We start from the raw sequence: 27,579 nt of genomic DNA, 5'->3' as shown, positions 1-27,579 counted from the left end.
AGCATTCCTGTTATTGCTGTCATTGTGGGGTTGAAGTGAGAGTGACGACCCTTGACATAATAGCAGTATTTAATCCACTGTGGAATTAATGGGAATCTGAAGGGAAAAAACATGTTTTGGTTAGAATCCTAACTAACATCGGATGGTAATGTTGGTGGTTGAAGGTCAATCATCTCAGCCACAGGACACCCCTGCAGGAGTTTCTCAGTGTAGTGTCCTATGCCCAACCATCTTCAGCTACTTTGTTAAGGGCCCTGCTTTAGTTGAAAGATCTGAAGTAGGTCTATGCTTTGATTTCACAATGTTCAGCACCATTCTCACTTCGTCAAAAGCAGCCCACATCCATATGCAGCAAGAGCTGGATAATATCCAGGCATGGGCTGAAAAGTGACAAGTAATATTCATGCCACAGAAATTCCAGGCAATGATAATATTCAATAGGGGAAAATCCAGCTTCACCCTGACATTCAATAGTGTTACCATTACTGAGTCCCCACCACCATCAATATCCTGGGGGTTGGCATTGACTTGAAATTAGTGTAGCCGTATGCACAATGTGGTTACAATAGCAGTTTCAGAGACTAGGAATTCTGCAGCAAGTAGCCAATGTCTATCTGTCTTTCTATTTGGCTAGATAGCTTAAAGTATCATGCTTTTTGGTATTAAAAGATTCAAAACAGAATTTCAGATCACCAAAGATAAATAGAACACTCTATTCTGTTACTTTCTCCAAATGAATTGAATAGTACTCAGCATGAGTAGCTTTATGGTGCAAGAATTTAGCTGCAGGCTACCAATTCAGAAAACTAGACAAACAGTGCAGAGATCAGTGTTCAAAAACCACCTTGGCAGCTGTTGAAAACCAATGTGGCAGCTGTGAGGTTTTAGATTTGTTTAAGTATCTGGAATTTGGAGGAATAAAACTAATCTTGATATTAATGAGTTTGGAAAAACTAGTGGCTTGTTATTAAAAGTCTATTTGGTTCACCAGTTTTGTTTTTGGGGGGAGGGAGGATGGATATTTCAAGATTGTTTATTGCCATTCTTGAGTACACAGTATACTGGAGAATTAAATGATTGTTACTCCAGATCCATTGCAGCATTAAAAACACAAATATGATTTTTTTATTACTTATAAAACACAACGTACAAGTAAAGTGGCAGTGCATTTGGAGGGGGGTGGCTGAAGGAGATGTGGAGAGGAGTGGATGATGTGGATGTAGTGGTAGTGGGTTGGGTAAATGGGTGGAGGTGTTGATGAGTGACTGCTTGGGGAAGTAATTGTCTTTGAGTGCAGTGGTCCTAGCATGGATGCTGTTTAGCCTCTTCCCTGATGAGAGTGGGACAAACAATCCATAAGGAGGATAGGTGGAATCCTTCACAATGTGACTTGCCTTTTTCTGTATATATGTCCTTGATGGTTTGTAGGATGGTGCCAGTGGTGCATTGGACAGTTTTAACTTACTGTTGTTCCTGTCCCCTAAAGTGCGGTTTCCATACCACACAGTCACACTACATATAAGGATGCTCTTGACTGAGCATCCGTAGAAGGTCGTAAGTATTGATGTGCATAGTTCAACTCTGTTCAGCTTTCTTGACGGTCGAAGTTGTGTTCTGGAACCATGAGGGTTTTTATAAGATGTGCACTCCTATGAGTTGGAAACTGTTCAGTTTCCACAGCTGTGCCGTCGATGTGGTGTGAGTTTTCCTGGTCGATAACTATCTCCTCAGTCTTGATGTTGAGGAAGAGGTTATTTGCTTGGCACCAGACCATGAGCTCTTCCACCTCCTCTCTGTAGGCCACCTCATTGTTGTTGGTTATGAGCCCCCCCCCGCCCCCAACTGTTCCCACTGTTGGTGCCTAAATTAGAAGAGATATACAACAGACTAGTCAAATAACAGTCTGATATAGTCCTACTTACAAAATCACACCTTGCAAACAAGGTGGTAAGCAACTCCTCCCTAATGCCTGGGTACAACTTGTCTCACCTGCAGGACAGACCCAGCATGGAAGAAATGTAGGACGGAGTAGCTTTTGAAATTCTCAACATCTACTCCAGAGCCCAGGAACTCTAATGGCATCAGATCTGATCTGAGCAAAGAAATTTCATCATAATTACAATATCTGTCAGATGATGAATTAATGTTCCTCCATATTGAAGAATGAATGTAACAGGGCACTGAATGTACTTGTGGGGGTAAACTTTCATGTCTACCACCAAAAATGTCTTGGTAGCACCACAGACCAGGTTGCCTAAGTCTTGAAAGGTAAAATGGTCAGACTTGGTGAGATAATCCTGTTGACCTTGTCTTTGTAAATTTATATTTTGTGTGGCATATGTATCAGTCAAGTGCAGTACTGAACACAGAACATTACAGCACAGTAGGCCCTTTAGCCAATGATGCTGTGCTGACTTTTTTCTATTGGGAAGAGAGAGGACACACTGAGGACATTATGTTGTGTGGTGCTACGAGCTTAATAAATGGCATGGTCTCAAAACAGATGGGCATTGTTGAATCTGTAACCTCTTGCCTCAACATATATCATAAAGCCTCAATGACAGCTTCTACATAATTATTAGATCTCACAATCTATCTCGTTATGATCTTGCACCTTATTGTTTACCTACACCACACTTTCTCTGTAATTGTTATACTTTATTCTGCATTATTATTGTTTTACCTCATTCTACTTCAATGGATGATGCAATGACTTTATCTGTATCTCGGCACCTGTGACAATAATAAACCAATTCACATTCCAGTTCCAGCTCTGTAATTACTGTTAGGCCAGGCTATCAATGTTGATTCAACGAGTGCAAAATGGTGCAGCACAGGGCACACCGAAAAGTAATGATGTACTACCCGAATGAAACTAGACTGCAGGGCTCACAGACGCAGGACCACAAAGCCTTATCACAACCTTTGTGTAAACATGGACAAAGTGAAATACCACAGATGAGGTGAGAGGACTGCCATTGACATCAAGGCATCATTTGACAAGTGCAGCAACAATGAACCCTGAGTGTCATAAGGGAAACTCCATGAAATATTTCATTACTCTTCACAGAGGAAGCTAGTTGTGATAGTTGAAGATCAGTCATCCCAGCCCCAGACCATCATTACAGGAGTTCCTTGGGGCAGTGTCCTAGGTCCAACCATTTTCATTGCAAGTAACATTTGCACGTCAAAATGCTATCTCCATCATGAGGGAGTCCAACCATCTCAATGACACTTCAATAACAATCAATGGCATTATTATCACTGAGTTATCTTCTATTAGTATCCTGGGAGTCTGTAATGATAAGAAACTCAACTGCTCTACCCTCAAGCATCATAATTACATGAGCAGGTCAAAGACTGCTTATTCTGTAGTACATAACTCACGACAGTCCTATTGCCTACAAGACAAAAATCCTGGGTGTGATGGAATTCTTTCTACTTGCCTGGATGAGTTCACCACCCCAAAGCAAAGCATTCCATTTGATTGATGTCCTACAGTAAGTAAGTGCAAAAGTCTTGGACACATGTATATAGTTAGTGCGCCTAAGAGTTTTGCACAGAACTGCAGTAATTTTATGTACTCCATTGTGTTGCTGCCACAAAAAAAAGCTAAAAACTAATTACTCACATAAATCTGAGTGATAAATCTGGTTCTGATATGGGTCTCTTTTGTGCACAGAGTCAGAAGGGGGCAGGCGGAGGGGAATCATGTTTGGGAAAAGAGAAATGGAGAGGGGAGAGAGCGGGAAGCATCAGAAAGACATTCTGTAATGATCAATGAACCAATTATTTGGAATCATATGATATTACCTGGTGTTTCAGGGCTGGGTGTGTCTGCATCCACGCCACCCTGGCCCCTGGCACTCCTCTGCCACTTATCCCAAATCTTTTCTGCAATGCTGCACCCTTGCCATTCCCAACATCCTTTGCTCCCAGCACATATACAAACTTGCTTTCCACTACACATTGACAAATGCAGTACTGTGCAAAAGTTTTGGGTATCCTAGCTATATAGATCTGTGCCTAAGACTTTTGCACAGTACTGTACTAATCACCCTAACATTCATTCCTTTGACCACCAGAACACGATGGCTTTATCTGCAAAGCCTACTGCAGTTACCTCCCAAACCTACAACTTTTTAACTACTAAGAAAAAAAAAGGGCAGCAGGGTCAAGAGATCACTACCACCTACAGCTTTGCATCCAAGGTTTACATTATCCTGACTTAGAAAGATGTTACCAGTTCTTCACATGCAAAGAACACTCACAAGAAGTCATATGATATTGACCAGGTTTTTGTTTTGGATGAGTGCCAGTACCTTAGAACGTTTTAGGCATGAAGGAGTTTGGAGAGAGCTAGGAAAAGGGTATACGGAAATTTGGAAACAGGCATGAGAATTTAAAAATAGATTTGTTGTTTAAGTATAAATCTAGGAAAGGCTAGAAGGCAGGGATGTAATGAATCATGGAGATATAATGTGATAATGAGATAAAATATCTTTACAACATCTTGAAAGTTGTAAAGACAGTGCTGATCAAAAGCTTTGTTAGGGTTGGAATTAGGGAGGGCTTTAAAGGAACGCCAAAGATGATAAATGAAAATGCCAAAGTTTGTCAAAACTTGTGACATTTATGCCCTCTTTTATTTTTGACCATGTAAGCCATGTTATTGGGATTTGCTGTAGAATTACAAAAAAAAGTAGAATGATCTTTTCAGCCAATTGTTAAAAATATTTGAAATTTGCAATCCTAAAGCTGAGTTTGTAAATTGATCCTTAGTTTTAAGTTAAAGCATAATACAAACTAGTTTTTTTCATACTTCTATAGAAGTAATAACTAATTAATAACATCTTCTATAATATTAGTTCCATTATTATGAAAGTGGTTTTCTCTTTTTGTCTTTCTCACTCTCACCCTCATTCATGCACTATTATTTCTATTCTAGATTATTTACAGTATTTTGTAAGTGACATTTGTGATGTCTGACTTGATGAATAAATTAAACCTTTTATTCTCAGTAATTAAAAACAAAACAAAAATATATTAAACCAAAGTTTTTGAAAAACCATAACAGATTCAGATCTTGAATTTAGGCCAGCATCTTTTTTTTTGTAATAAACATCATAATGACGAAATCTTGCTCACCGAAGGATTAGGGTAATTTGGAATAGGGCAAATGTCCGGTGTTTCTAATGAAGGGAGTCATTAATGTGAAATTGATTTGCTTTTAATTAGAGATGGGGGAGGGAATTAAAGCAAAAATTCGAAAAGGCTTACAGAAGTTTTTAAAGCTATTGCAAACTTTATTTTAAACCTGGAGAACGAATAGAATTGAACAGTAATCTGATCAATTTACAGTCTTAATACAGGGCCAATCAGAAATGCTTTTCTATTTGCAGTTTGCTTGTCATTTTATGTAGTCATTATTACCCAATCAGCTTTCTGCTAGGTGCTGACATCACTAACTAGCCTCTTCCCTTCGTTGGGTAGCTTCATTTTCTAAGTGTATTGTGCTAAAATGGAGGCTGGTTTCTAGCCCTAAGAGACAGCTTGTTCTGCTGGCATAGGCTAGATGTTGACATGTAACAGAGCTGGTAGCAGGATGGTGGTAGATGCAGCTGGATCCAATGGGCCTTTCCAGCCCACGGGCCTTCTACACTTTCGAGGTGGGTTGAAATGTGTGTGCAGCAGTGGAATCCTGCGCTTGCTTATCTGTTTGTGCAAAGCTTTTGTGAGGTGAGATTTGAAATTTAAAGAAGCGCTGTCTTATAGGTTTATTAAAACTACTACTCCGTAAGCATTTTGTTGCTTTAAAATAAACGAACAAATCTTTTTTTTGAAAAAAAAATCTGCAAATGTAGGATTGGTAAAACTGCTGCGGTCCATTGGAGCATTTCATACCTAGCTGGAATCTGAGTTTGCTGCTTCCCACTGTCGCTGTCACGGTTCTGGTCCCATCCCCCAGCAACGCACGCTGATGTCAAAGGAAGTGAGGTCATCGGCTTTCAAGATAAATTGAGATGGGGGCTGGGAGGTTGCTTTTCAATAACTTGTGGCTCCTTGTGTATTTCACATATTGCATTTTCGGTTAAATCCACCTCGGTTTCTTTTCCCAAAAAAAACTCTACCTAGTTCTGTGAATGTTAAGAGAATCGACGAGTACTAACTTGATTTGCACCGTGATAGCTATTCTGCTTTTTTTTTAAACTTTAGAAATGTTGTCTCTGTAATAATTAACAAATATTTTAAAGCTTCTCTTAGTATTTGCACTCCTTAACAAAGTTGATTCCTAATTTTTGATTCCATTTTAATTGAAAGTACACTTCAAAACGTTTTCATTTATAGTTATAAGTACTGTGATGTTTTTAAATTGGGTCTATAATCTTCATCGTGAGGAGGTGACACCTACATCGAATTTGGGCGGGAAATGTATTAAAATCTTTCTATAGAGACTTATTACTAAACACAATTTCTTCTGCTTGCTGTCCTGAAGTATTAGATTTAATTAACTCAACCCTGCAAAGACTTCTAAGGGAAAAGTTAAGATTTGTAACCTTCAACTTTTAATTTGTCCTTTAGAAGTTCTTACTGTGGAAAGGAACATTAGAACCTATAGTTTTTTCAGACAAATATTTTGTGTTTGATAATACTGATGGATTTTTGCGGAATGATTTGTATACTACTAAGCCAAAATTCAGATATCTAGGTTTATACAGCTGGTACACAAGTTTTATTTCGTCATTCAAGGGGTGCTAAGGGATAACCTAATCTGTGTTTGGAATTTGTAGTGGTTTTAATTCAAAATTAACACATAGCTTTACAGTATTTCCTCAGCCAAGAATATTCTGAATTCAAGCGCAAATCTGGAAATTATGTTTAGGGTGTAACCCTACAAGTCTTAGAGCAAGAGGCTGCTCTGGTACAGCATGGTATCCCAAGTTATTTTTTTCCCTTGAATATAGACTAATTGTGCAGATGATGGAGTAATTTGTAATTCGTGACTACTGTAAGTTTGCTGTGTTGTAGAGACAATGAAAGTGTTGTTGTAAGTTGCGTAAGTGCAGTAAAAAATATACTTGCAGCAGCATCCCAAGCGCATAGCAGCATATAAGCAGCATTCACAAGAAAAACAAATTATCCACATTTTTACAAGAAAGAGCAAAATTGGAACAAACAAAATTAACTCCATTGTATGCATATGGTCATAGTGTTGGTAAACTGCAGTGGTTAGGGTTTTGTCAGTGGCTCAGCCAAATGGTTGAAGGGAAGTAGCTGTTCTTGAACCTGATGAGGTGGGACTTCAGGCTTCTGGACCTCTTGTTCAATAGTAGCTGCGAAAAGCTTTGTTACAATTTCAGAACATTTACAGTTAATAAAAAGGAGCAGAAATTATGACCAAAATCCAAGAAATGCTCAGCAAGTTAGTTTTCATCTGTTGTGAGAGAGAAGCAGTTAATTTATCAAGCTGACATTTCATCAAACTCTGAAAAATATAGACATATCTGCTCCATATTTTTGGCAACTTAAAGATAAAGATTGTTTTTAAAAAAAGCTCGTCAATTGCTACAATGTTTTCATCTGATAACTGCTGAAGCAGGGGAGAAATATAACTTGCTCAATATTTCAAAGTATCATTGGTACAAATGAACACAATTTTGATGCTGTTTTTGTTTCTCAATTTAATTCATTGGGACATTAGTTTTCAATGAATTAAATACAGAATTATGAATATTTTAAATTTTCTTCAATCCTAACATTACCTAGATTTTAGTGTTTTGTTTCTCTTTATGGGGATGTTTGGAAGCACACTTCATATAAATAAAAAGCTCTTAATATAAACAAGAAGCCTAAAGATATTTGTATAAAGGTAGAAGTGCAAGCAACTTTTGTTAGTGTTAAGCAAGTTATACCAAAGACAACACTTTACTATAGAACTAAAAAGCTAGTTCATTCTGAGTCAGCTTTCCAACCTTAACCAGATTGAAACTAGAATGTACTGTTTATTTAGTCATTGATCTGTTACTATATAATGCCATTACATGAAATGTATATTGCAGTGCATTTGTTCCATTCTATCCATTTGACATTCATGCTCTACTTTCTTCTACTATCATACCCTTACCAGTTTTCTTCCTTGCATGTATGTTTATCCAGTTTTATATGTATCCACACTCTTCACAACAACCTGTTCTTAGTTTCTTAAAGTACCAAGCTCATTTTATTGAGGTTTCTTCTAAATTGCCTACATATTTTCTAGTCCTTCCTCAAAAGTGGAAATGACAATTTGCCTCAGTCAAATGTATAGCAAATTTAATCAGATCTTTAAAATTATATTACCAAAATAACATGTAATTAGGGAAAAAAGACAGGAAAGGGGATGAATAGGACAAAGTGAGTTGCTTTGTCAAGGTGAGGCATGTGTAAAATTGTTAAAACTTGATCTGTACAGAATATTCCTTAAAGATCATCCAGACTGAAAACTCAGCAGAACTAGGAAAGGTGAGTAAACAAGTGGAGGCATAGCGACTGCGATTCTGGAGTCTTAGTTCCAGAGAGACGGGGTGACAAAGGGAATATCTCATAAGGTGAGGCTACCATTGTCCAGGTGATCACATTATTTAGAGGCGGTATGGTTGGTAGATTCGTGAAAGCAAATAGAGAAAGGAAAATAAGGAAAAGGACATAAAAGCAATATAATAGAGCCCAGAGTTATTACAGAGAACTGAAATCAAAAAGATGATACTAAAGTACCCAACAATTTAGTCAGTGTTGGTGAAGAGAAAAGCAGAATTAATATTAGTGCGCACTTCCGATAGAAATAGTTTTTTTTTCTGCTTGATATTGTTGAATTCTAAATTTAACTCCAAAGACTAGAATGCCCAGATGGAGAATAAAATGCAGTTCTTCACTGGAACCCTGCAGGAGGCGTCAGACAGATTGGAGTGGGAGTGAGGTAGAGAATTTGAGTAATGGGCAAAATGAAATGCTATTCAGTTGTTATCCAATGAAAACTGTGATTTGCCTAACAATGATATTTATTATTTAGGGAAATACAGGGAAATTTTTTTTGCAATATTTTAAAATAATCCAATGAAAGATTTAAAATTTTAACTCGACTGTGTAAGCACTATTTTGGTTTATTTTCTGGTTTTACCTCAGAATAAATTTAAAATTGGAAAGTCTTTCTCTGCTTAGGCTTGCAAAAAGTATATATGACATGATATGAGTTAGCTATGTTGTCTTGTGCAATTAGCTAAGTTAGAGCAAAAAAACTGGAGGGAATCAATGAGTAGGCTTTATTTGTGGAGGGAGATGGAAAGTCAGCATTTTTAATCAAGACCTTTCATCTGGACTGAAAGTAGTGTAGAGGTAGCCAATATTGAGGTGAGGGGAAAGGGTAAAGCAAGAGCTGGTGAAAGAGGTGGATCCAAGTGAAGTGGGTAGAAAGGCCGGTAGAGGAATAGGAATACCAACAGGTTAGGATATAATAGGTGGAGGCAGATGATGAAAAGTGGTAATAAGACCATAAGATATAGGAGCAGAAGTACCCTATTCGGCTCATCGAGTCTGTTCTGCCATTCAGTCATAGGCTGATCCAATTCTTCCAGTCATCCCAACTCCTCTGCCTTCTCCGCGTACCCTTTGATGCCCTGGTTAATCAAGAACCTATCTATCTCTGCCTTAAATGCACCCAATGACTTGGCCTCCACAGCACTCGTGGCAACTAATTCCACAGATTTACCACCCTCTGACTAAAGTAACTTCTCCGCATTTCTGTTCTAAATGGACGCTCTTCAATCCTGAAGTCATGCCCTCCTGTCCCAGACTCCCCTACCATAGAAAATAACTTTGCCATATCTAATCTGTTCAGGCCTTTTAACATTCGGAATGTCTCAATGAGATTCTTTCTCCTCCCCCCCCCCCCCCCCCCAAATTCTCCTGAACTCCAGGGAATACAGCCCAAGAGCTGCTAGATGTTTCTCATACGGTAATTCCTGGAATCATTCTCGTGAATCTTCTCTGAACCCTCTCCAATGTCGGTATATCCTTTATAAAATAAGGAGCCCAAAACTGCACGCAATATTCCAAGTGTGGTCTTACGAGTGCCTTATAGAGCCTCAACATTGCATTTGCCTTCACCACTGGCTCAACCTGGAGGTTAACCTTTAGGATATCATGCGCAAGGACTCCCAAGTCCCTTTGCATCTCTGCATTTTGAATTCTCTCTCCATCTAAATAATAGTCTGTCCATTTATTTCTTCCGCCAAAGTGCATGACCATACACTTTCCAACATTGTATTTCATTTGCCACTTCTTTGCCCATTCCCCTAAACTGTCTCAGTCTCTCTGCAGACTCACTGTTTCGTCAGCACTACCCGCTCCTCTACCTGTCTTTGTATCTTTGGCAAATTTAGCCACAAATCCATTAATCTCATAGTCCAAATCATTGATATACATCGTAAAAAGCAGTGGTCCCAACACTGACCCCTGTGGAACTCCACTGGTAACCGGCAGCCAACCAGAACAGGATCCTGTTGTGTACATGGCCTGTTTACACAACTATGTTATTAATAAAAACGCTGGAGACGGGAACTAAGTTTCATGATTCTTTACTGGTAGAGTCCGAACTTGACATATACATACAGATCAATATGTGCCTAATAGCGCATGCAACGGCGTGTTACTACAACATAAAGTAGTTCCTTATTATAATGTAGGGTATACGGTACACTCCTCCCATTTTGTTTTAATAGTGTTATCAACTTTTTTTTTTAACTGGGGCACTATGCTAAACAAATATGCTTACCCTTAACATACAAACGCCTACCATTTGTTTACAAATTATAACAAAGTAACTTAATAATATCAAATTAAATATTTTTTAAAAAAACAAGCCTTGGTTTTCTTTTTTTAACTTTTGGTCTAAGACCCATTTAGAGCTCAAGTCTCTGGGGAGGTTTTCTCTGCCTCTCCAGGTAATGTCTGTCCTGAAATGTTTGCTTTGGGGAATGAGTCTCCACAGATACATCAGGTGGGTCATCAGCACTGATGACAGGCTTATCTGTTGATGAGGCTGATGTGGTTACATCAGGAGTATTTGCTTTTATGTCAGGGGAGTCCAGGCAAGGCGTTGTTGTGTTTTTTCACCTGAGCATCCAGGATTTGGACCACATGACGTCTCCATACGTTCTCTCCCACCTCCGCTGTATACATCAGTGGCCCGTCTATGGTGGAAATTGTACCCAGCTGCTACTCTTCAGTCCAGTAATCACGTGCAAGAACTGTCTGTTCTCCACATGCCGTACGTTTGGTTTGAGAAGATCTATGCGGGACCTCAGGTTCCTGTTCAGAAACATCATCTCTGGAGTCTGATTAGTGGTTGCATGAACTGCATTATGATAGGCAAGGAGGAAGTTGTCTATCTTGTATTGCAGTGGTCGATTTTCGCTGTCCATGCCTTGATGGCTTTCTTGACTGTCTGCACAAATCTTTCTGCAAAGCCACTTGTGGATGGATGGTAAGGGACAGATGTAAAGTGCTTGATTCCATTATTCTTCACAAAACTTTGGAATTCTTCAGAGACAACTTGTCGTCCATTGTCTGTGCAGATTTGTTCTGGTGTGCCATTCCTGGCGAACGTGGCCCTCAGAACTCTAATGGTCTTTTCCGATGTCTTTTCCATTTTGATGACCTCTGGCCATTTGGAGCATGCATTGATGGCGATTAAAAAGATAGTCCATGAATGGTCCAGCAAAGTCGATGTGCACTCGTTGCCATGGTGATGAGGGCCACTGCCATGGATGGAGAGGGGCTTGTGGCGTATTCTGGATCTTTTTGACACCCAGAGCAGTTCTTGATCAAGTCCTCAATCGGTTTATTGATTCCTGGCCACCACACATAGGCACAGGCAAGACTTTTCATCTTCACGATACTCAGGTGCCCCTTGTGCAGTTCCTCCAGCACTCTGGTGCATAGCTTTGGAGGAATTACAACTCGTGAACCACATATTAGTGTTCCCTGACACTGACAACTGATCCTTCCTCACTGAGAAGGCTGGAAACAGTGTGTTAGCATGCGCTGGCCATCCCTTTACCGTGGTGTCATACACTTTTGGCAACGTAGGTTCATTGCATGTTTCTCTTTCAATGAGACTGTTTGCCACTGGTAATTGTTCAACTATTGTATGAAAGATCTCTGCTGAATCCATTTGTGTAGTTATCTCTGAAGTCAGCAGTGGTAAACGTGACAAACCATCTGCGTTGCCATGTTGCTTGGTCCCCTTGTGTTCAATGTCATACATGTGACCTCCTAAGAACAGAAGCCATCGCTGCAGCCTTTGTGCTGTCATCGCTGGAACACCTTTTCTTGGATTGAAGATTGACACAAGAGACTGATGGTCAGTCAACAGGGTAAACTTTTGACCATACAGGTAGTGACTAAATCTCTTGACTCCCCACACGAGGCTTAGGGCGTCTGTCAGTCTGTGCATAGTTGCGTTCAGCTGAAGTTAGCATTCTTGAAGCAAAGGCTATTGGTCTTTCTGAGCCATCTGGAAACTTGTGCAATAACACAGCTCCTATCCCATGGGGTGAGGCACTACAAGCCAGTTGGATTGGTAAGGAGGGGTCAAAGTGCGCAAGCACCCCTTCCGAAGTTATGAGTCTTTTAGTTTCTTGAAATGCTTTCTCACAGCTTTTAGTCCACTTCCATTGTGTCCCTGTCTGTAATAGTGCATTTAGTGGGTGTAGGACTGTGGATAGGTTAGGCAAGAACTTGTGGTAACAGTTCACTAGTCCAAGATATGCTCTCAGCTGAGATATATTTTCAGGTGGTGGTACCTTAAGCACTGCTTCTATCTTGTCTTGGGACGTGTGTAAGCCATCCTTGTTGATCACATGCCCACAGTATGAGATGCCCTTTTTGAAAAACTCACATTTCTGTCGATTAGCTCTGAGCCCATATTCTCGTAACCTGGTGAGCACTTGTTTTAGGTTAGAAAGATGTTCGTCATCATCCTTGCCGGTGACAATGATGTCATCCAGGTAACCCTGAGTCCCTGGAATCCCCTGCAGGACCTGACCCATTGCCCTTTGCCAGATTGCAGGAGCTGTTGCTAGCCCAAACACCAACCTGTTGTACTGGTAAAGTCCTTTGTGTGTATTTATTGTCAGGTATTTCTTTATCATCGATTTCCGTTTGGAAATGAGCCTGGGCCAAATCAATTTTTGTGAAATATTCTCCTCCTGACAGGGAAGCAAGAATGTCCTCAATACGAGGTAAAGGATACTGTACTGTGCGGAGAACTGGGTTAACAATCACTTTAAAGTCTCCACGTATGCACACCTTGCTTGGTTTTCCTGGTTTTGTGCTGGAGGTTTTCTTCATCACTGGAACAATAAACGTGGCCCATTCACTCCAATCCACCTTTGACAGGACCCCAGATTTTTCAGCTCGGCCTCTATTGTAGGACCGATTGCTTATGGCACTGGTCTGGCTTTGTGAAATTTTGGACATGCATTTTCCTCAATCTTTGCCTTCATGCCCTGAAGTGTCCCTATTCCTTTCATGAACACTTCCTCAGAGTCTGCAAGTATTTGTGACAGTCTCTCAGATGTAGCCTTGCTGCCCTCCTTTGCTGACACAACTAGTGCCTTGATGGTGTACCGATCCAACTGGATTTTCCTGAGCCTTTCACGTCCCAGCAACGATGGTACTCCATTTTTCAGTACATAGAGGTTCAGCTGCTGTGTTTTGTCTTTGTAGGCCACTGTCACTTTAATTTTACCTTTGGGACGCACTCTTTGTCCTGTGTAAGTCTTTAGCAGTAATTTATTTCGTTTCAGAGGTATGTGAGAAAACAGTCATTTGTAGTTATGCACAGAGATCACTATTAAAGCTGAGCCTGTGTCCAACTCCATTTTCACTCTCACGCCTGCCACTTGTGGAGTGATCCATATTACTCTTCGATCATCTGTCTCTTTCATGCTGTGAAGTTGCAGACAAGACAATTCACTTTTGTCTGAGTCATTTTCATCAGGACTGCTTTCATTCATTTTGTGTACATTGTTGTATTTTCCTTTCTGGGGTTTCTTATTTCTCTGTATTTTGTCCTTTTTCTGCTGTTTACTAGCTTTGCATCCTCTGCCAATGTGGCCCTGTTTGCCACAGTTTCTGCATTCTTTGTCTTTAAACCAACAGTCGTCAGGGTCATGTGATATGTTCCCACAACGGTAACATTTCTTTCCTTCATTTCTGTTCAGTGACATTTTATTTGTAGCATATTCCAGAGATTTTTTTGTTGTATCTCTGAAGCACCCCGTGCTGCTGTTTCCAATGATATTGCAATGTTTAGCGCCTTCTTTTACACTTCTTTTAAGGTCTTTTTTTACACACAGGAGCTTCTGTGTGGTTTCGCAGTGCATGCCACACACTAACCTGTACCTCAATGCCTCCGATAGACCAGTTCCAAATTGACAATTTTCTAATCATTTGAGCAATTCAGCACAATATTCAGAAATGCTTTCATTTTTGCTCTGATTCCGTATGTGATATTTAAATCTTTCAGCAATGACCAGTGGTTTGAGGTTTAAATGCTGTTGGAGAGTGTCTACTACTTGGTTAAATGTTTTGTCACCTGGCTTTTCAGGGGTTAACAAGCTCTGTAGCAGCCCGTATGTTTTTGCTCCCATAACATTGAGTAAGACACTGGCTTTCTTTTCATCATTAACACCGTTAGCATCACAATATAATTCCAACTCTTTTAATGTAAATTACCCAGTTTTCAATGCTACAGTCAAATGCTGTAATGGTTCCAATCATCACCATCTTTGTTATGTTAATTTAGTCCAATTTTTCCTTGTTTTCTTTTTAGCTAGCTCCTTGTAGTCACTGCACGTTCCACTTGACTCACATGTTCTTTTTGCTAGCACCACGAGCGTATTCCATCTAGATGTGTGTTGCTCTTTTTCATTCCCCTTCTCTCGCTTCTCCAGGTGTCATTATCAACTAAAAACACGGCATTCCGATAAGATGTAGGTTCATAATTCTCGTCGCCAATTTGTTGTGTATATGGCCTTTTTACACAACTATGTTATTAATAAAAAGGCTAGAGACGGGAACTAAGTTTCATGGTTCTTTACTGGTAGAGTCCGAACTTAACATACGCATACAGATCAATACGCGCCTAATAGCACATGCAACGACATGTTACTACAACATAAAGTAGTCCCTTATTATAATGTAGGCTTTACGGTACAGATCCCTTTATTCCCACACTCTGTTTTCTGCTGATCAGCCAATGCTCCACCCATGCTAGTATCTTGCCTGTAATTCCATGGGCTGTTACCTTGCTAAGCAGCCTCTTGTGCGGTACCTTATCAAAGGATTTCTGAAAATCCAAGTACACCACATCCACTGCATCTCCTTTGTCTACCCTGCTTGTAATTTCCTCAAAAAATTGCAGTAGGTTAGTCAGGCAGGATTTTCCTTTCGGGAAACCCTACTGGCTTTGGCCTGTCTTGTCATGTGCTTCCATGTACTCCGTAATCTCTTCCCTAACTATCAATTCCAACAACTTTCCAACCACTGATGTCAGACTAACAGGTCTATAGTTTCCTTTGTTGCCTTCCACCCTTCTTAAGTAGTGGAGTAACATTTGCAATTTTCCAGTCATCTAGTTCATGCTAGGATTTATCGATTCTTGAAAGATCATCATTAATGCCTTCACAATCTCTCCAGCTACTTCCTTCAGAACCCAAGGGTTAATACCATCAGGTCCAGCAGATTCATCCACCCTCAGACCATTAAGCTTCCTGAGCACCTTCTCAGTTGTAATTTTCACTGCACATACCTCACTTCCCTGGCACTCTTGAATGTCCGGTATACTGCAGATGTCTTCCACTGACTGTGAAGACTGATACAAAATACGCATTCAGTTCATCTGCCATCTCTGCATCTCTAATTACAATATCTCCGTCATTTTCTATTGGTCCTATATCTACCCTCAACTCTTTTACCCTTTATATACTTAAAAAAAAGCTTTTAATATCTTCTTTGATGTTAGTCGCCAGCTTCCTTTCATAATCCATCTTTTCCTTCCTCATGAGAAAATGGGGTGGGCAGAGCAGGACTGCCGGGGGTGGAGCCAAATGAGTGGTGGAGGGAAACAAGGACAATGGAGTGAGTGTACGAGGAATTGCGTAGATCAGGAGGAGAGAGAAAAGGCAGAAGGAGCAGGTTACCTGAAAATGGAGAACATGTTTCATGCTGTCAGGTTGTAGACTTCCTAGGCAGAATATGAGGTACTCCTTTACTGTGCATTTAGTCTCACCTTGGCAGTGTAGGAGGCTGAGGACAGACAGATCAATGTGGAATCAGTATTAAAATAGCTGGTGGCAGAAGTTCTAAATAGCCATGGTGGATGAAGCAAAGGTGCTCAGCTAAGTGGTGAGCTTGTCTGCCTTTGGTTACAACTTTGTAATGCAGTACTCTTTATATATGAATTAATGCAATAACCAATTACACAAAGTTTCATATTTAACAAATCATATGAGTCTCCCCTGGATCTTGATTTTTAAACTTGGTAAAAACAATGGCATTTGCCTTTTCCTCGTCGGTGGATAATGGGAAGTTGGTGACTGTATTGAGGAGAAAAGAGTATCTTTAGTTTCTGAGGCTGTAGCAATTTATTTGAGCTGAGCATTATGGCAACTTCACTTATTTCTTTCTAAATTTGCTTAGTTTGACACCAACATAAAGAAGTCAGAATATTAGCATGGAAGCAGGTCCTTGTGGTTCAACTTGTTCATGCTGTTTGTGTTGCCCAGTGAACTAGTCCCCTCTGCCCACGTTTTGCCCACAGCACTGTAAACCACTCCCATTCATGTATTTATATAGATGGCTTTTAAATGTTGCCAATGTTCCTGCCTCAACCACTACTTCTGATATCACTGCCCTATTCTCATTCATCTGGAGATTCTTGGAAGTGATATATTCTTTTATTATTGGGTAACATTTAATGATGTTTTGGAATATGCTTTACTTGTCCTTTTTAATGCTTATTAACTATAATGTATTTGAATGTGTTGGTATTTTCCTGCTTCTGAAGCATGTGGTTTGTGGCTTTTCTATTCAAGCGTCATAGAGTACTACAGTACAGGCCCTTTGCCCCCTCTGGTCGATGCCAACCTGATCTTTTATTTGGTCACATCTACTTGCACTGGACCATCTCTCTCCAATTCATTCCCATCCATATACCTATCCAATCTCCTCTTAAATGTTACAATTTAACCTGCATCTACCGCAGCTCGTTCCACACGCGCACCATCTTCTGATTGAAGGTTCCCTCCAAGATTCCTTTAAATGTTTCACCTTTCACTCCAAATTTGTGACCTCTAGTTCTAGTCTCACCCAACCGAAAGAGAAAAAGCCTGCATACATTTACCCTGTCTATACCCCTCATAATTTTGTATACCTCTATAAGATGTCCCTTTGTTTTCCTATGCTCCAGGGAATAAAGTCCTAATTTATTCAACCTTCCCTGATAATTCAGGTCTTCAATCCCAGCAACATCATTGTAAATTTTCTCTGCACTCTTTCAAGCTTATTAGCTGGCCACTATTGCATACAATATTTTAAATTCATCCTCACCAAAAACTTGTAAAGTTTCAACATAATATCCCAACTCCTGCACTCTGTGCCCTGATTTATGAAGACCAATGTGCTAAAAGCTCTCTTTGCGACCATATCTATTCGTGATACCAGTTTCAAGGAGGTATGAATCTGTATTCCCAGGCCCCTTTTGCCCTACTAGATTAATATATGCTTTACGGTATTGAGTGTTTTCAGGTAAGGTGCAAACACATTGTCAAAGGCCACGCTGGGGTTGGAGGAACAATGCTTTATATTCTGTTTGGGTAGCCTCCAACCTGATAGCATGAACATCGATTTCTCAAACTTTCAGTAATGCCTTACCATTCCCCATCCCCTTGTCCCTCTCTCATGTTACCTCCTTGCCCACCCATCACCTTCCTCAGGAGATCCTCGCCCTCCCCTGCCTTTTTCCTTCCATGGCCTTCTGTCTCTTTCACCAATCAACTTCCTAGCTCTTTGCTTCATCCCTCCCTCTCCAAGTTTCACCTATCACCTGATGTTTCTCTCTCCCCTCCCCCCACCTTTCAGATCTACTCCTAGCTTTCTTTTCTCATTTCGGGCCAAAACATCGACTGTAATTTTTTCCATAGATGCTGCCTGGCCTGCTGAGTTCCTCCAGCATTTTGAATGTGCTGCTCATATTTCCAGCATCTGTAGATTTTCTCTTGTTTGTGATTGGAAATGGATCATTATTCTTTTGATGTATCAGAATTTTATGCCCATCTCCTTAAACTGCTACAGGAGTTTTCTCAGGTATGACCCTAATTTTTCAGCCACGTCATTACAAATATTTTAATGTGGTTGTAGTATTTCGAAAGGTGGGGGAATTAAAGGCTGTGATGAAATAGCACAGAGAAAGGATTGAGGTGTGGGATAGATTAACCAAAATTGAATAGCAGGGGCCAAGTGAAGTATCCTTGATCCTATTTTATTGTGCTTTCATTAATTCTGTCTTACTTTGAATTCATCTTTGGCCTCCTGTGCTTTCCTGTTGCAGTCATCTGCAGTCCACATTGAGATTTGTATATTGAGCTTTTCTGGATTTTTTTATTCCAGATTTCCAGAATTCCAAATTCTTTTGATAATTGTTCAAAATTTTGTTTATTTGTTTTGATAAAAATCTATTGGCCTAAAATGATATGGTTTGTCTCCACATATATTGCTTGGTTTGCTGAGTACTTCAAGCATTTTAAGATCTTATTTCCTGCTCCTGTAGTTAATCACCCTTGCATAAAGGAGGTTGCTTTTTTTAAAAAAATCACTTACGGAATGTCGCCAGCTAAGCCAGTATTTATTGTCCATCCTGGTTGCCCTTAAGAAGGTGCTGATGAGCTACCTTTGTGAATCGCTGCTGTCCCTGAGGTGTAGGTACACCCATAGTGCTGTTAGGGAAGGAATTCCATGAATTTGACTCGGCGACAGTGAAGGAACAGCGATAAGTTTCCAAGTCGGGATGGTGAGTGACTTGGAGGAGGATTACCAAATGGTGGTGGTCCTAGGAATCTGCTCTTCTAGTCTTTCAAGATGGTAGTGGTTGTGGGTCTGAAAAGTGCTGCTCATTTGTACCCATTTCCTTGTACCTGTATTCTAATCTTTAAGATTCTTGTATGAGGACAGAGATTTTTATTATATTGGGCATGAATGTTTAGTAATCTTGCATTCTTAAATAATCTTGCTTTTCTGATATTACCAAGGCGAGTTAATGGTTTATTTCAGGCACTTGTTGATGACTTAAGCTGCATTTACTAGACATGTACAATGTTGCCAAGGTAATATAATCAATCATTTTCTTCCCTCTATGATAGAAAGAGTCACCAACAGAAGTACACTCACCAACAACTTAGCCACTGCTTGAATTATGTTCCACCAAAACATAACTTTTGTGTTGATGCACGGTTTAGAAGTATAAACCTCTGACAGAAATTCAATATTGCTGCAGTATATGTTGGGGGAATCAAGTATTCGTTCATTTTTGGAATAAAGTTCTCACTGGTAAGCATACTAAGGTCTTCACTGGTGTTCTTCCATCACCTATTTATTTTGAAGATGGCAGTGAACTAGTGTAGTCCTTCTGGTGAAGGTACTTCTACACTGATGTTGGTAGGGAATAGGTAGCTTTGTAGCATTACCCCATGATGAAATAACTTTGGCCTGTTTAAATCCAGTCCCAAGATCACTTATGGTTTTGTTGTTGTGATTGCTAGATGACTTCAAAAGATTGAGATGACCAGACTTAACTGAATTTAAATACTGGAGCTATTTGTTGGGGTTAGAACGTGGGTAGTGGTTACCTATGAGATTATTTAATTTATATGCCATCACCTCCACAACAAAAGGTGCAAAGTTAATTGTAAGCACGCGATTCTGCAGTTGCAGGAAATCCAGAGCAACACATGGGTGCTGCCTGACAAGCTGAGTTCTTCCGGCATTTTGAGTCGGGTGCTAAGTTAATTTTCCCTTCCTAGTTTATGTCCAAGGTTCCAACCTTGCCATTACATAAGTAAACATGTAAATATTTTTAAAACAGATCATCAATATTGATGGTACCAGTTTTATAGTTAAAATGGTGCCGTGTAAGTTTTGTATCTTCAAGCAAGGATGTTGAAATACAATGCACAATGTAAAATATAAAACTGAGAAAACTTATGGATTTCCTGCCCAAAAAACCGAAATGGATCTTTTCCATGAACCATTTTGGAAAAAGATTTATAAAGCCACAATCCAATTAAGCAAACTGATCTTCCTGGTCTATTCTCCACATAAAAGATGAAAGCAGAAACAGTTATTTCTGTTACATGCTACGGTCCAAATGAGGCAGTCTGACAAAACCTGGCCTTTCGAGTTTGCTTTTCATGAAATTTGATTTTTTTTTTCTTTGTAGATGGTGTTTGTATTGCTTTGCAGTTTCTAAATGGTAATTTTTAAACAAATAATTGCATTAGTTATCATAATTTAGGTTATTCTAATTCTGTACTCAGTCATTTGTTTCCAGTTCTATTAACTATTAAATTTATCATTTTTTAAATGTTTGTTATTTCTGCACATCTTTTTGCAATTAGTACACTCTCACAGTTTCCTTGTGTTCTCCACTATACTGGCAGAAAATTGGATGTATTTTAAACTTTGCAAAGGGCTTGTTACAACTGACTGACAATGATAATGTTAATAATTTAGTGTTCTAATTTGCTTTTTTTCCCCAAAGTAAAGCAACTTTAATTTTTGGTTCAAAGCTCTGTTGTAAGTGAGATGTAAGATTGCATTCAGGAGAATTCCAAAACTGTAAACTAATTGGGAAAGTATTCAGTGACTTGTGATTGAGGAAAAAGTGTTCATACTTGCACAAATTGATAATTCCTAGCACATGCTATCCTGAGAAACTGGATAATATTCCCTGTGTTTTGCTACCAAAATGATTAATACAGAATGGTCGTGTGCCAATAGATGCCTCGTAATGGTTTTGTAGTGATAAAACAGCATGTATTTACTTTGCCTTATTTCCTAGGGTTGATTTTTTAAAAATTGGATTAGGAAAGAAACCTCTGTTCAAAAGAAACTTGAAGAAACATTGAAGATTCCTTTTTGTCAAAGCTCATTGTCTACATTAAATTTATTCCAAATTATGCTAGAACCATTTTGAAGAAACAAGTGTCTTTGACGCAAGTTTGAAAAAGGGGCCCAAGGTCTTGCTATGAATGTTTTCTCAAGTGAGAAAAGTATTTTTCGAAATATTCACACCCAGAGGTATTGCCTTCAAATTATTTCTGACAATTTTCTTGAGTTTCCCATGAACGTTCAATTTTGAATGAAACTAGGATAATCTATGTAGCTCATGGCTTCCCAATTATTTTCCGGTTTTATTTAGGGATTATTTCATAATTCCTATGCAATTATTTTTTTGTGAACATTGGGACCGCATGTTATCAGCAGCATTTTTGGAAAAGCAAGCTTGAGTTCTATAATACCAACTGAATCAATATATGACAGGCTTTTTAAAATATTGCACTTGCAAATTTTGTCCATTAATATTTCTACAGCATATCATTGAATAGAGCAATAAATGAATTTTTAAATTACTTGAATTGCAATTTGCGTCAGCATTCTTGTTGCCATGACAGAAATCAGAATAATTTTCCTTAGAATGACAGAAAACATTGAAATTATATGGTTGCTTAGTATTTACAATCCCTTCACTGTATGATACATAAAGTACACAGGAGATTTACAGGGGTATATTTTGTATGTGTAGTTAACCTTTTAATTTCTCATATATGCATATTAACTATGTAGCGAGGCTTTTCATTTCACAATTTAGGCTGACCTAAGGCTGTTTTTTTTTGCAACTAGTCTGTCTCCTTTTGTAATGGACGAAGCTTCATAAGGACAGAAGAATAATACATTATGTATTATGCTCCTCTCCTTTAAAAGCGTCTTATCTTGTACATCTTTATGACTTAGGAGAGGTATCTATTTACTCCTTGGTGTCTGTATTGGATTTCAGCACAATCCCATTCCGCACTGCTTATTTCCCGCCAATTATTTACACTATATCCATTTTATCAGCTAGGTTGCCTTTGATGTGAGGGGTAACTGCAGCATCATGAAGAAATCCATGTGGTGCTCCTGGGGATCTGCCTTGTGGCCTCAAATTATCAGCAGTCAAATGAAGTTACTGAAGTAGTAGTGAATTGTAAGCAAGAGGTGGAATATGTTGTAAATGAAAGTTCTGTGAGCAAAGGAATTTAATGTGAGGATACAGGGTCATTCACTACTATTTAAAATCCAAATATTTTAGTTGGGAAACCCAACAAATGTAGATAAACATGACTTGGATAACCATTAGAAACAACATTAAATAGAATCTTTGACTATATCTCTAGATGTTTGAATACCAACATGAGAAAAAAAGATCCTTCTGCTTTGTAAAGCCTTTGAGAACAGCTTTATATTGCGTACCATTCAGGAAAAATACATTCTCCTTTGGGGTAGAGTGCTGCTTCACTAAATTAATACAAATTAAAATCATATTTTTTGTCTTTATTTCCTCAAGTTTAGAAGATTTATTTAAGTAGTATATTTAAAACTTGAGGTAGAGAGAAATTTTGGGTAATATCAGAAGGCATGCAATGTCAAATTAATAAGTTGATTTTTGTCATCCAAGTATATAGTACAAACTTGGACAAATGTACAAATGAACTCTGATAGGCAGAATTTGTTCAAAACTTGCCAATTTTGTGTTAAAAGACTTGAGTCTTGAAGGAGGAATTGACTACTCATGTTTGACCATCACATTATGTTACAGATTAAATTGTTTCCTTATTTTAATCTGTTGGGTTAATTTATAGAAGACTGCAATTTTTGTCTTATAGGGATTTCCTGTTATATTTTTATTGATAGCAGCAAGATTCCTTTACAAGTCCTAACTGGGAATAATAAATTGAAAGTAAATTTGCTCCTGAACTTCGACAAAATTTCTGCCTGGTACTTGTAAGAGAAGGAAAGGGTTTCTTTGCGATTGTTTCTCAAGTAGGTTGGTTTCCATTTTTATCATCTTGAACAGTCCTGAAGAATTGAGGATCATATGCTATTGCCTCGTTTCTGAGGCTTTTAAAGGATCCACAGATTCTGCCAGAGCTGGGACAGCAGGAACTTGGCAAAGTCAGAAAAGTGTTTTGAACAGAGTTCCCAGGCAGATGCTCATAGTAACCAGCAAATCCATACTGAGGAAGTCATGGTAAGGCATTTGTAGTCAACCGAGACATTTGAAGTGAGACTGCTTATTACAGATGAGATAGGTGAGGTGACTGTGGCAGTGTGCAATCAAGCCAAACAACTGGAGCCTCTATCGTGAGACTTTTCCAGAAAAGTCTTCCTAAAACATAGTGCCCCTTTACACTGTAGGGCAGCAGTCCCCAACCACCGGGCCGCAAAGCATGTGCTACTGGGCCGCGAGGAAATGATATGATTTGGGGATATGAGTCAGCTGCGCCTTTCCTCATCTCCTGTCACGCACTGGTGAAGTTGAACGGACGCGAGGTGATTACCTGCGCGAGCTCATTACGCACGCGTCATCCATGTCAGCGCGGGAAGGAGATCAACTCCTCGAGCTTGCAAATGACGACGGGCTGAAAAGTATGTTTGACATAACATCTCTGCTGGCATTCTGGATCAAAGACAAGGCTAAATATCTTGAGATAGCCACTAAAGCACTGAAAACACTGCTTCCATTTCCAACATATCTCTGCAATGAATGCAACGAAAACCAAATTGCGAATAGACTAGACATAAGGAACCCCCTTAGAGTATCGCTGTCTCCCGTCACCCCTCGATGGGACCGTCTTGTTGCAGGAAAGCAAGCCCAGGGCTCCCACTGATTCAGCAATATTGGTGTGTTGCAATGATTTTATATGTTCATACAGGGAAAATATGTGCTGTGTGTTTAATATCCAAACGTTACTTAAAATGTTATGATGCTATTGACTTATAACTGACTTATATAACCATATAACAATTACAGCATGGAACCAGGCGATCTTGGCCCTTCTAGTCCGTGCCGAACGCTACTCTCACCTCGTCCCACCGACCTGCACTCAGCCCATAACCCTCCATTCCTTTCCTGTCCATATACCTATCCAATTTAACTTTAAATGACAACATCAAACCTGCCTCTACCACTTCTACTGAAGTTCATTCAACACTTACTTCAAGCTCCCTTGATAATTGACTTATTGCTGTATTCATGCGAGGAAAATATGCACTGTGTGTTTAATATTAAATTTGTTAGATAAAGCCTTTTAGAAATGAAATTGAGTGTATTAGCCACTTATCACCTATATTCCGGTCGTGATTAACACCACCCCCCCTCCCCACCCGAACAGAATCGGCAAAAGCGATTTGTAGGGAAAAATTGGCACGTTCATGCATGCGCACTGGTGCCCGCGCAAGGCTTCATGGTCATTGTAGTTTTCTCGGGGTAAACAATGTATTTGACTGCTACTCTTGTCCATTGGCAACCCTACCCCCCCCCCCCCCACGGTCGGCCAGTCCGCAAGAATATTGTTAATATTAAACCGGTCCGCAGTGCAAAAAAGGTTGGGGACCACTGCTGTAGGGGATACTGGAGACAGACCAGATAAGGATAATGGAAGGATGTGAAACAAACCCAGCAACTATTGTGTCTACTAACTTTCCTCTATGGTGAATGGTGATTGATCTTGTGAGGAAGGAATTCAAACATAATCAATTTACAGTGATCAGTATCCTTAACTGTATGAAAATAGCAGTTTTCTAGCCTGGCTTTCGAACAGTGTGGGTGACAGGCTCCAGTGCTGTTCTTGTGCACAAGTAAAATAGCAAGAGTGCTGTTGTGTTATTTTATTTTATTATCAGCACTGACAGTGCCATCAGTCTCCTAAGCATTCCTTCCTATGTACAGGCTGTGTGTAAATTGGGTATTTGTAAGCTTGGGGGAATCTGTAGCTTATTGCTTCTGTATGCTCCTGATTTAAAAAGAGTGAGTCCTCAGTGGTTTCTTGAATATTTTTTGTTTATTTCAAAGTGAATTTATTAAAGTACATATACATCATCGTATATTGCCCTGAAAATTCTTTTTGATTAGTCATGGTGTTGCCATGGATTGGGGAAGAGTTTATATTTCTCTGTGACATATTTAGAACAGCTAAAGTGTTTCCTTGGCCCTTGGAGTTATTTTTTGTTTTGACAAATCTCCAGGGTAGGTGGCCTGTTTAAGTTCATTACCATAAAACATAGGAGCAGAATTAGGTTATTCAGCCCATTGAGTCCACTCCGCCATTTCATCATGGTTGATTCCAGATCCCACTTAACCCATACACCTGCCCTCGCGCCATATCCCTTGATGCTCCTACCAAACAGGAATCTATCAACGTCCGCTTTAAGTATACTCAGGAACTTGGCCTCTGCTGCAGTCTGTGGCAGAGCATTCCACAGATTCACCACTATTAGCTAAAAAATTTCCTCCTCCTGTTCTAAAAGGCCACCTCTCAATTTTGAGGCTGTTCCCTGTAGTTCTGGATACCCCCACCAGTAAAAGCATCTGCTGCACATCCACCTTACTCTAGTCCTTTTAACATTCAGTAGGTTTCAGTGAGATCCCCACACATTCTTCTACATTCCAGTGAGTACAGGCTCAAAGCTGCCAAACGCTCCTCATATGTTAACCCCTTCATTGCCAGAATCATACTTATGAACCTCCTCTGGACTCTGTCCAATGACAGTACATCCTTTCTGAGATAAGGGGCCCAAAATTGTTGGCAATACTGTGTGGCTTGACTACTATATCGTAAAGCTTCAGCATTATCTCCTTGTTTTAATATTCTGTTTCCCTTGAAATAAATGCCAATATCACATTTGCTGCCTTTACCATAGACTCAACCTGTGAATTTGCCTTCTGGCAGACTTGCAGAAGAACTCCAAAGTACCTTTTGCACCTCTGTTTGAGTTTTCTCCCCATTTAGATAATAGTCCACACTATTGTTCCTTTTACCAAAGTGCATTATCGTACATTTGCCATCATGAGAATGATGTGGAGTATGTTTGATTTGAAATGTTACCCAGAAAAATGAAACTGAAGTCCTTTTTGGACATTATGCTATTGAATTTGCTGAGTCAGGACTGCTGGTACCTCTCCACTGCTTTCAGTTACTGCTGTTGATAGTCCAGGTAGTCCAAGTATAGAGGAGGGTGGGGATTACTGGTGTCTGATGGACCTTTGATCTCAACACTTCAGGTAGCCAAAGATGGTGCTAATGCAGTAGTGATGAATTTTGTTATCAACATTTGCCTTCAATTGATGAGTAGCTTCTGAGATTTGAAAAGTAACCCACATTTTCCATAGATTGGCCATTCACCCTAAAAAGTGCAGTGTTGAAGGTTGGTATAGCTATAGTTCCCCTTGTATGATTATTTAGTGCAGAGTTCCTTCCCTCATGTTTGACTAAGCTAACAATGACTCATTCTCTGCACAAGTGAAAGTGAAAAATGACCACTGAAAGGGATAACCTTCTAGAATGGGGGTGACTCATCTTTTAGATTAGGTTAATTCTAATGGAAAGCTTGTTGGAGCTGAAGTGCGATATTATACTGAGGGTAAAATGGGGAAATTTTGAGTGATGATATGACTTTAATCTTGATTTGTACTGGGGTTTGATCTCTGCTTGTTGGAATAACTTGTAACAGACATCCCACCTCTCCCGGAAGTTCCGGGAGTCTCCCGCATATGCCCACAAATTATATACAATATCACGGAAATCAATTTTTTTGAGAGCGAGAAAGAGAGAGGAAGCAAGCGAGAGAGAGAGAAAGCAAGCGGGAGAGCAAGCGAAAGTGATCGAGAGAGAAAGCAAGCAAGAGCGATCGAGAGAGAATGCAAGCGAGAACGCGAGAGAGAGAATGCAAGCGAGAGCGTGAGAGAGAATGCAAGCGAGAGCGCGAGAGAGCAATCGAAAAAGCAAGCAAGAGAGCGAGCGAGAGAGAAAGTGAGCGAGAGAGAAAGCGAGAGCGCGAGAGAGAGCAAGAGCGCGCCATGGCAGAGTGTTCCAAAATAAAAAGAAAATATAAAACGTACGTCACCTGAGACTACACTGAAGTGTACCCCTGCCTAATAGGGGTCAAAATAATGACAGCGTTGCTCGCTGCACTGTTTGCAACAGTGACTTTTCTATTGCCCATGGTGGGTTAAGACTGTAAAAGACATGTTGAGGTGAGTTTAACAGGTGTCATTCATTCATTAGCATAGCTAATGTTATTTAAACTAGCTGGCTAGCTGCTAAGGAGCTACTCTATTGCAGACATCCCACCTCTCCCAGGAAGTTTCCCGCAAATTGATGGTGCTACCTGCCTGAAATCAGTTTTTGCAGGGTGTGATGTCTGTTGAGATGTTGTTGAAGA

General features: G+C 39.6%; 1 protein-coding gene across 5 annotated transcripts in view; it reads left to right on the top strand.

The window, feature by feature from the left end:
- Nucleotides 1–27,579, top strand: part of ppp2r5ca (protein phosphatase 2, regulatory subunit B', gamma a) — a 159,958-nt gene that overhangs the window by 44,272 nt on the left and 88,107 nt on the right. For 2 of the 5 annotated variants that reach the window (XM_063047323.1, XM_063047319.1), the window contains exon 1: nt 5,454–5,669. The exons of the other annotated variants lie outside the window; for them this stretch is intronic. In XM_063047323.1, the coding sequence (XP_062903393.1) occupies nt 5,576–5,669 (94 nt within the window). In that variant the 5' untranslated portion in view covers nt 5,454–5,575. Of the gene's footprint in view, nt 1–5,453; nt 5,670–27,579 lie in introns of those variants that run through there. 5 annotated transcript variants of the gene reach the window in all.

The sequence above is a fragment of the Mobula hypostoma genome, chromosome 1, assembly GCF_963921235.1.
Source record: "Mobula hypostoma chromosome 1, sMobHyp1.1, whole genome shotgun sequence".
NCBI lineage: Eukaryota > Metazoa > Chordata > Chondrichthyes > Myliobatiformes > Myliobatidae > Mobula > Mobula hypostoma.
The sequence above is the reverse complement of the archived record's forward strand: the minus strand, read 5'-3'. Positions and strand labels throughout refer to the sequence as shown.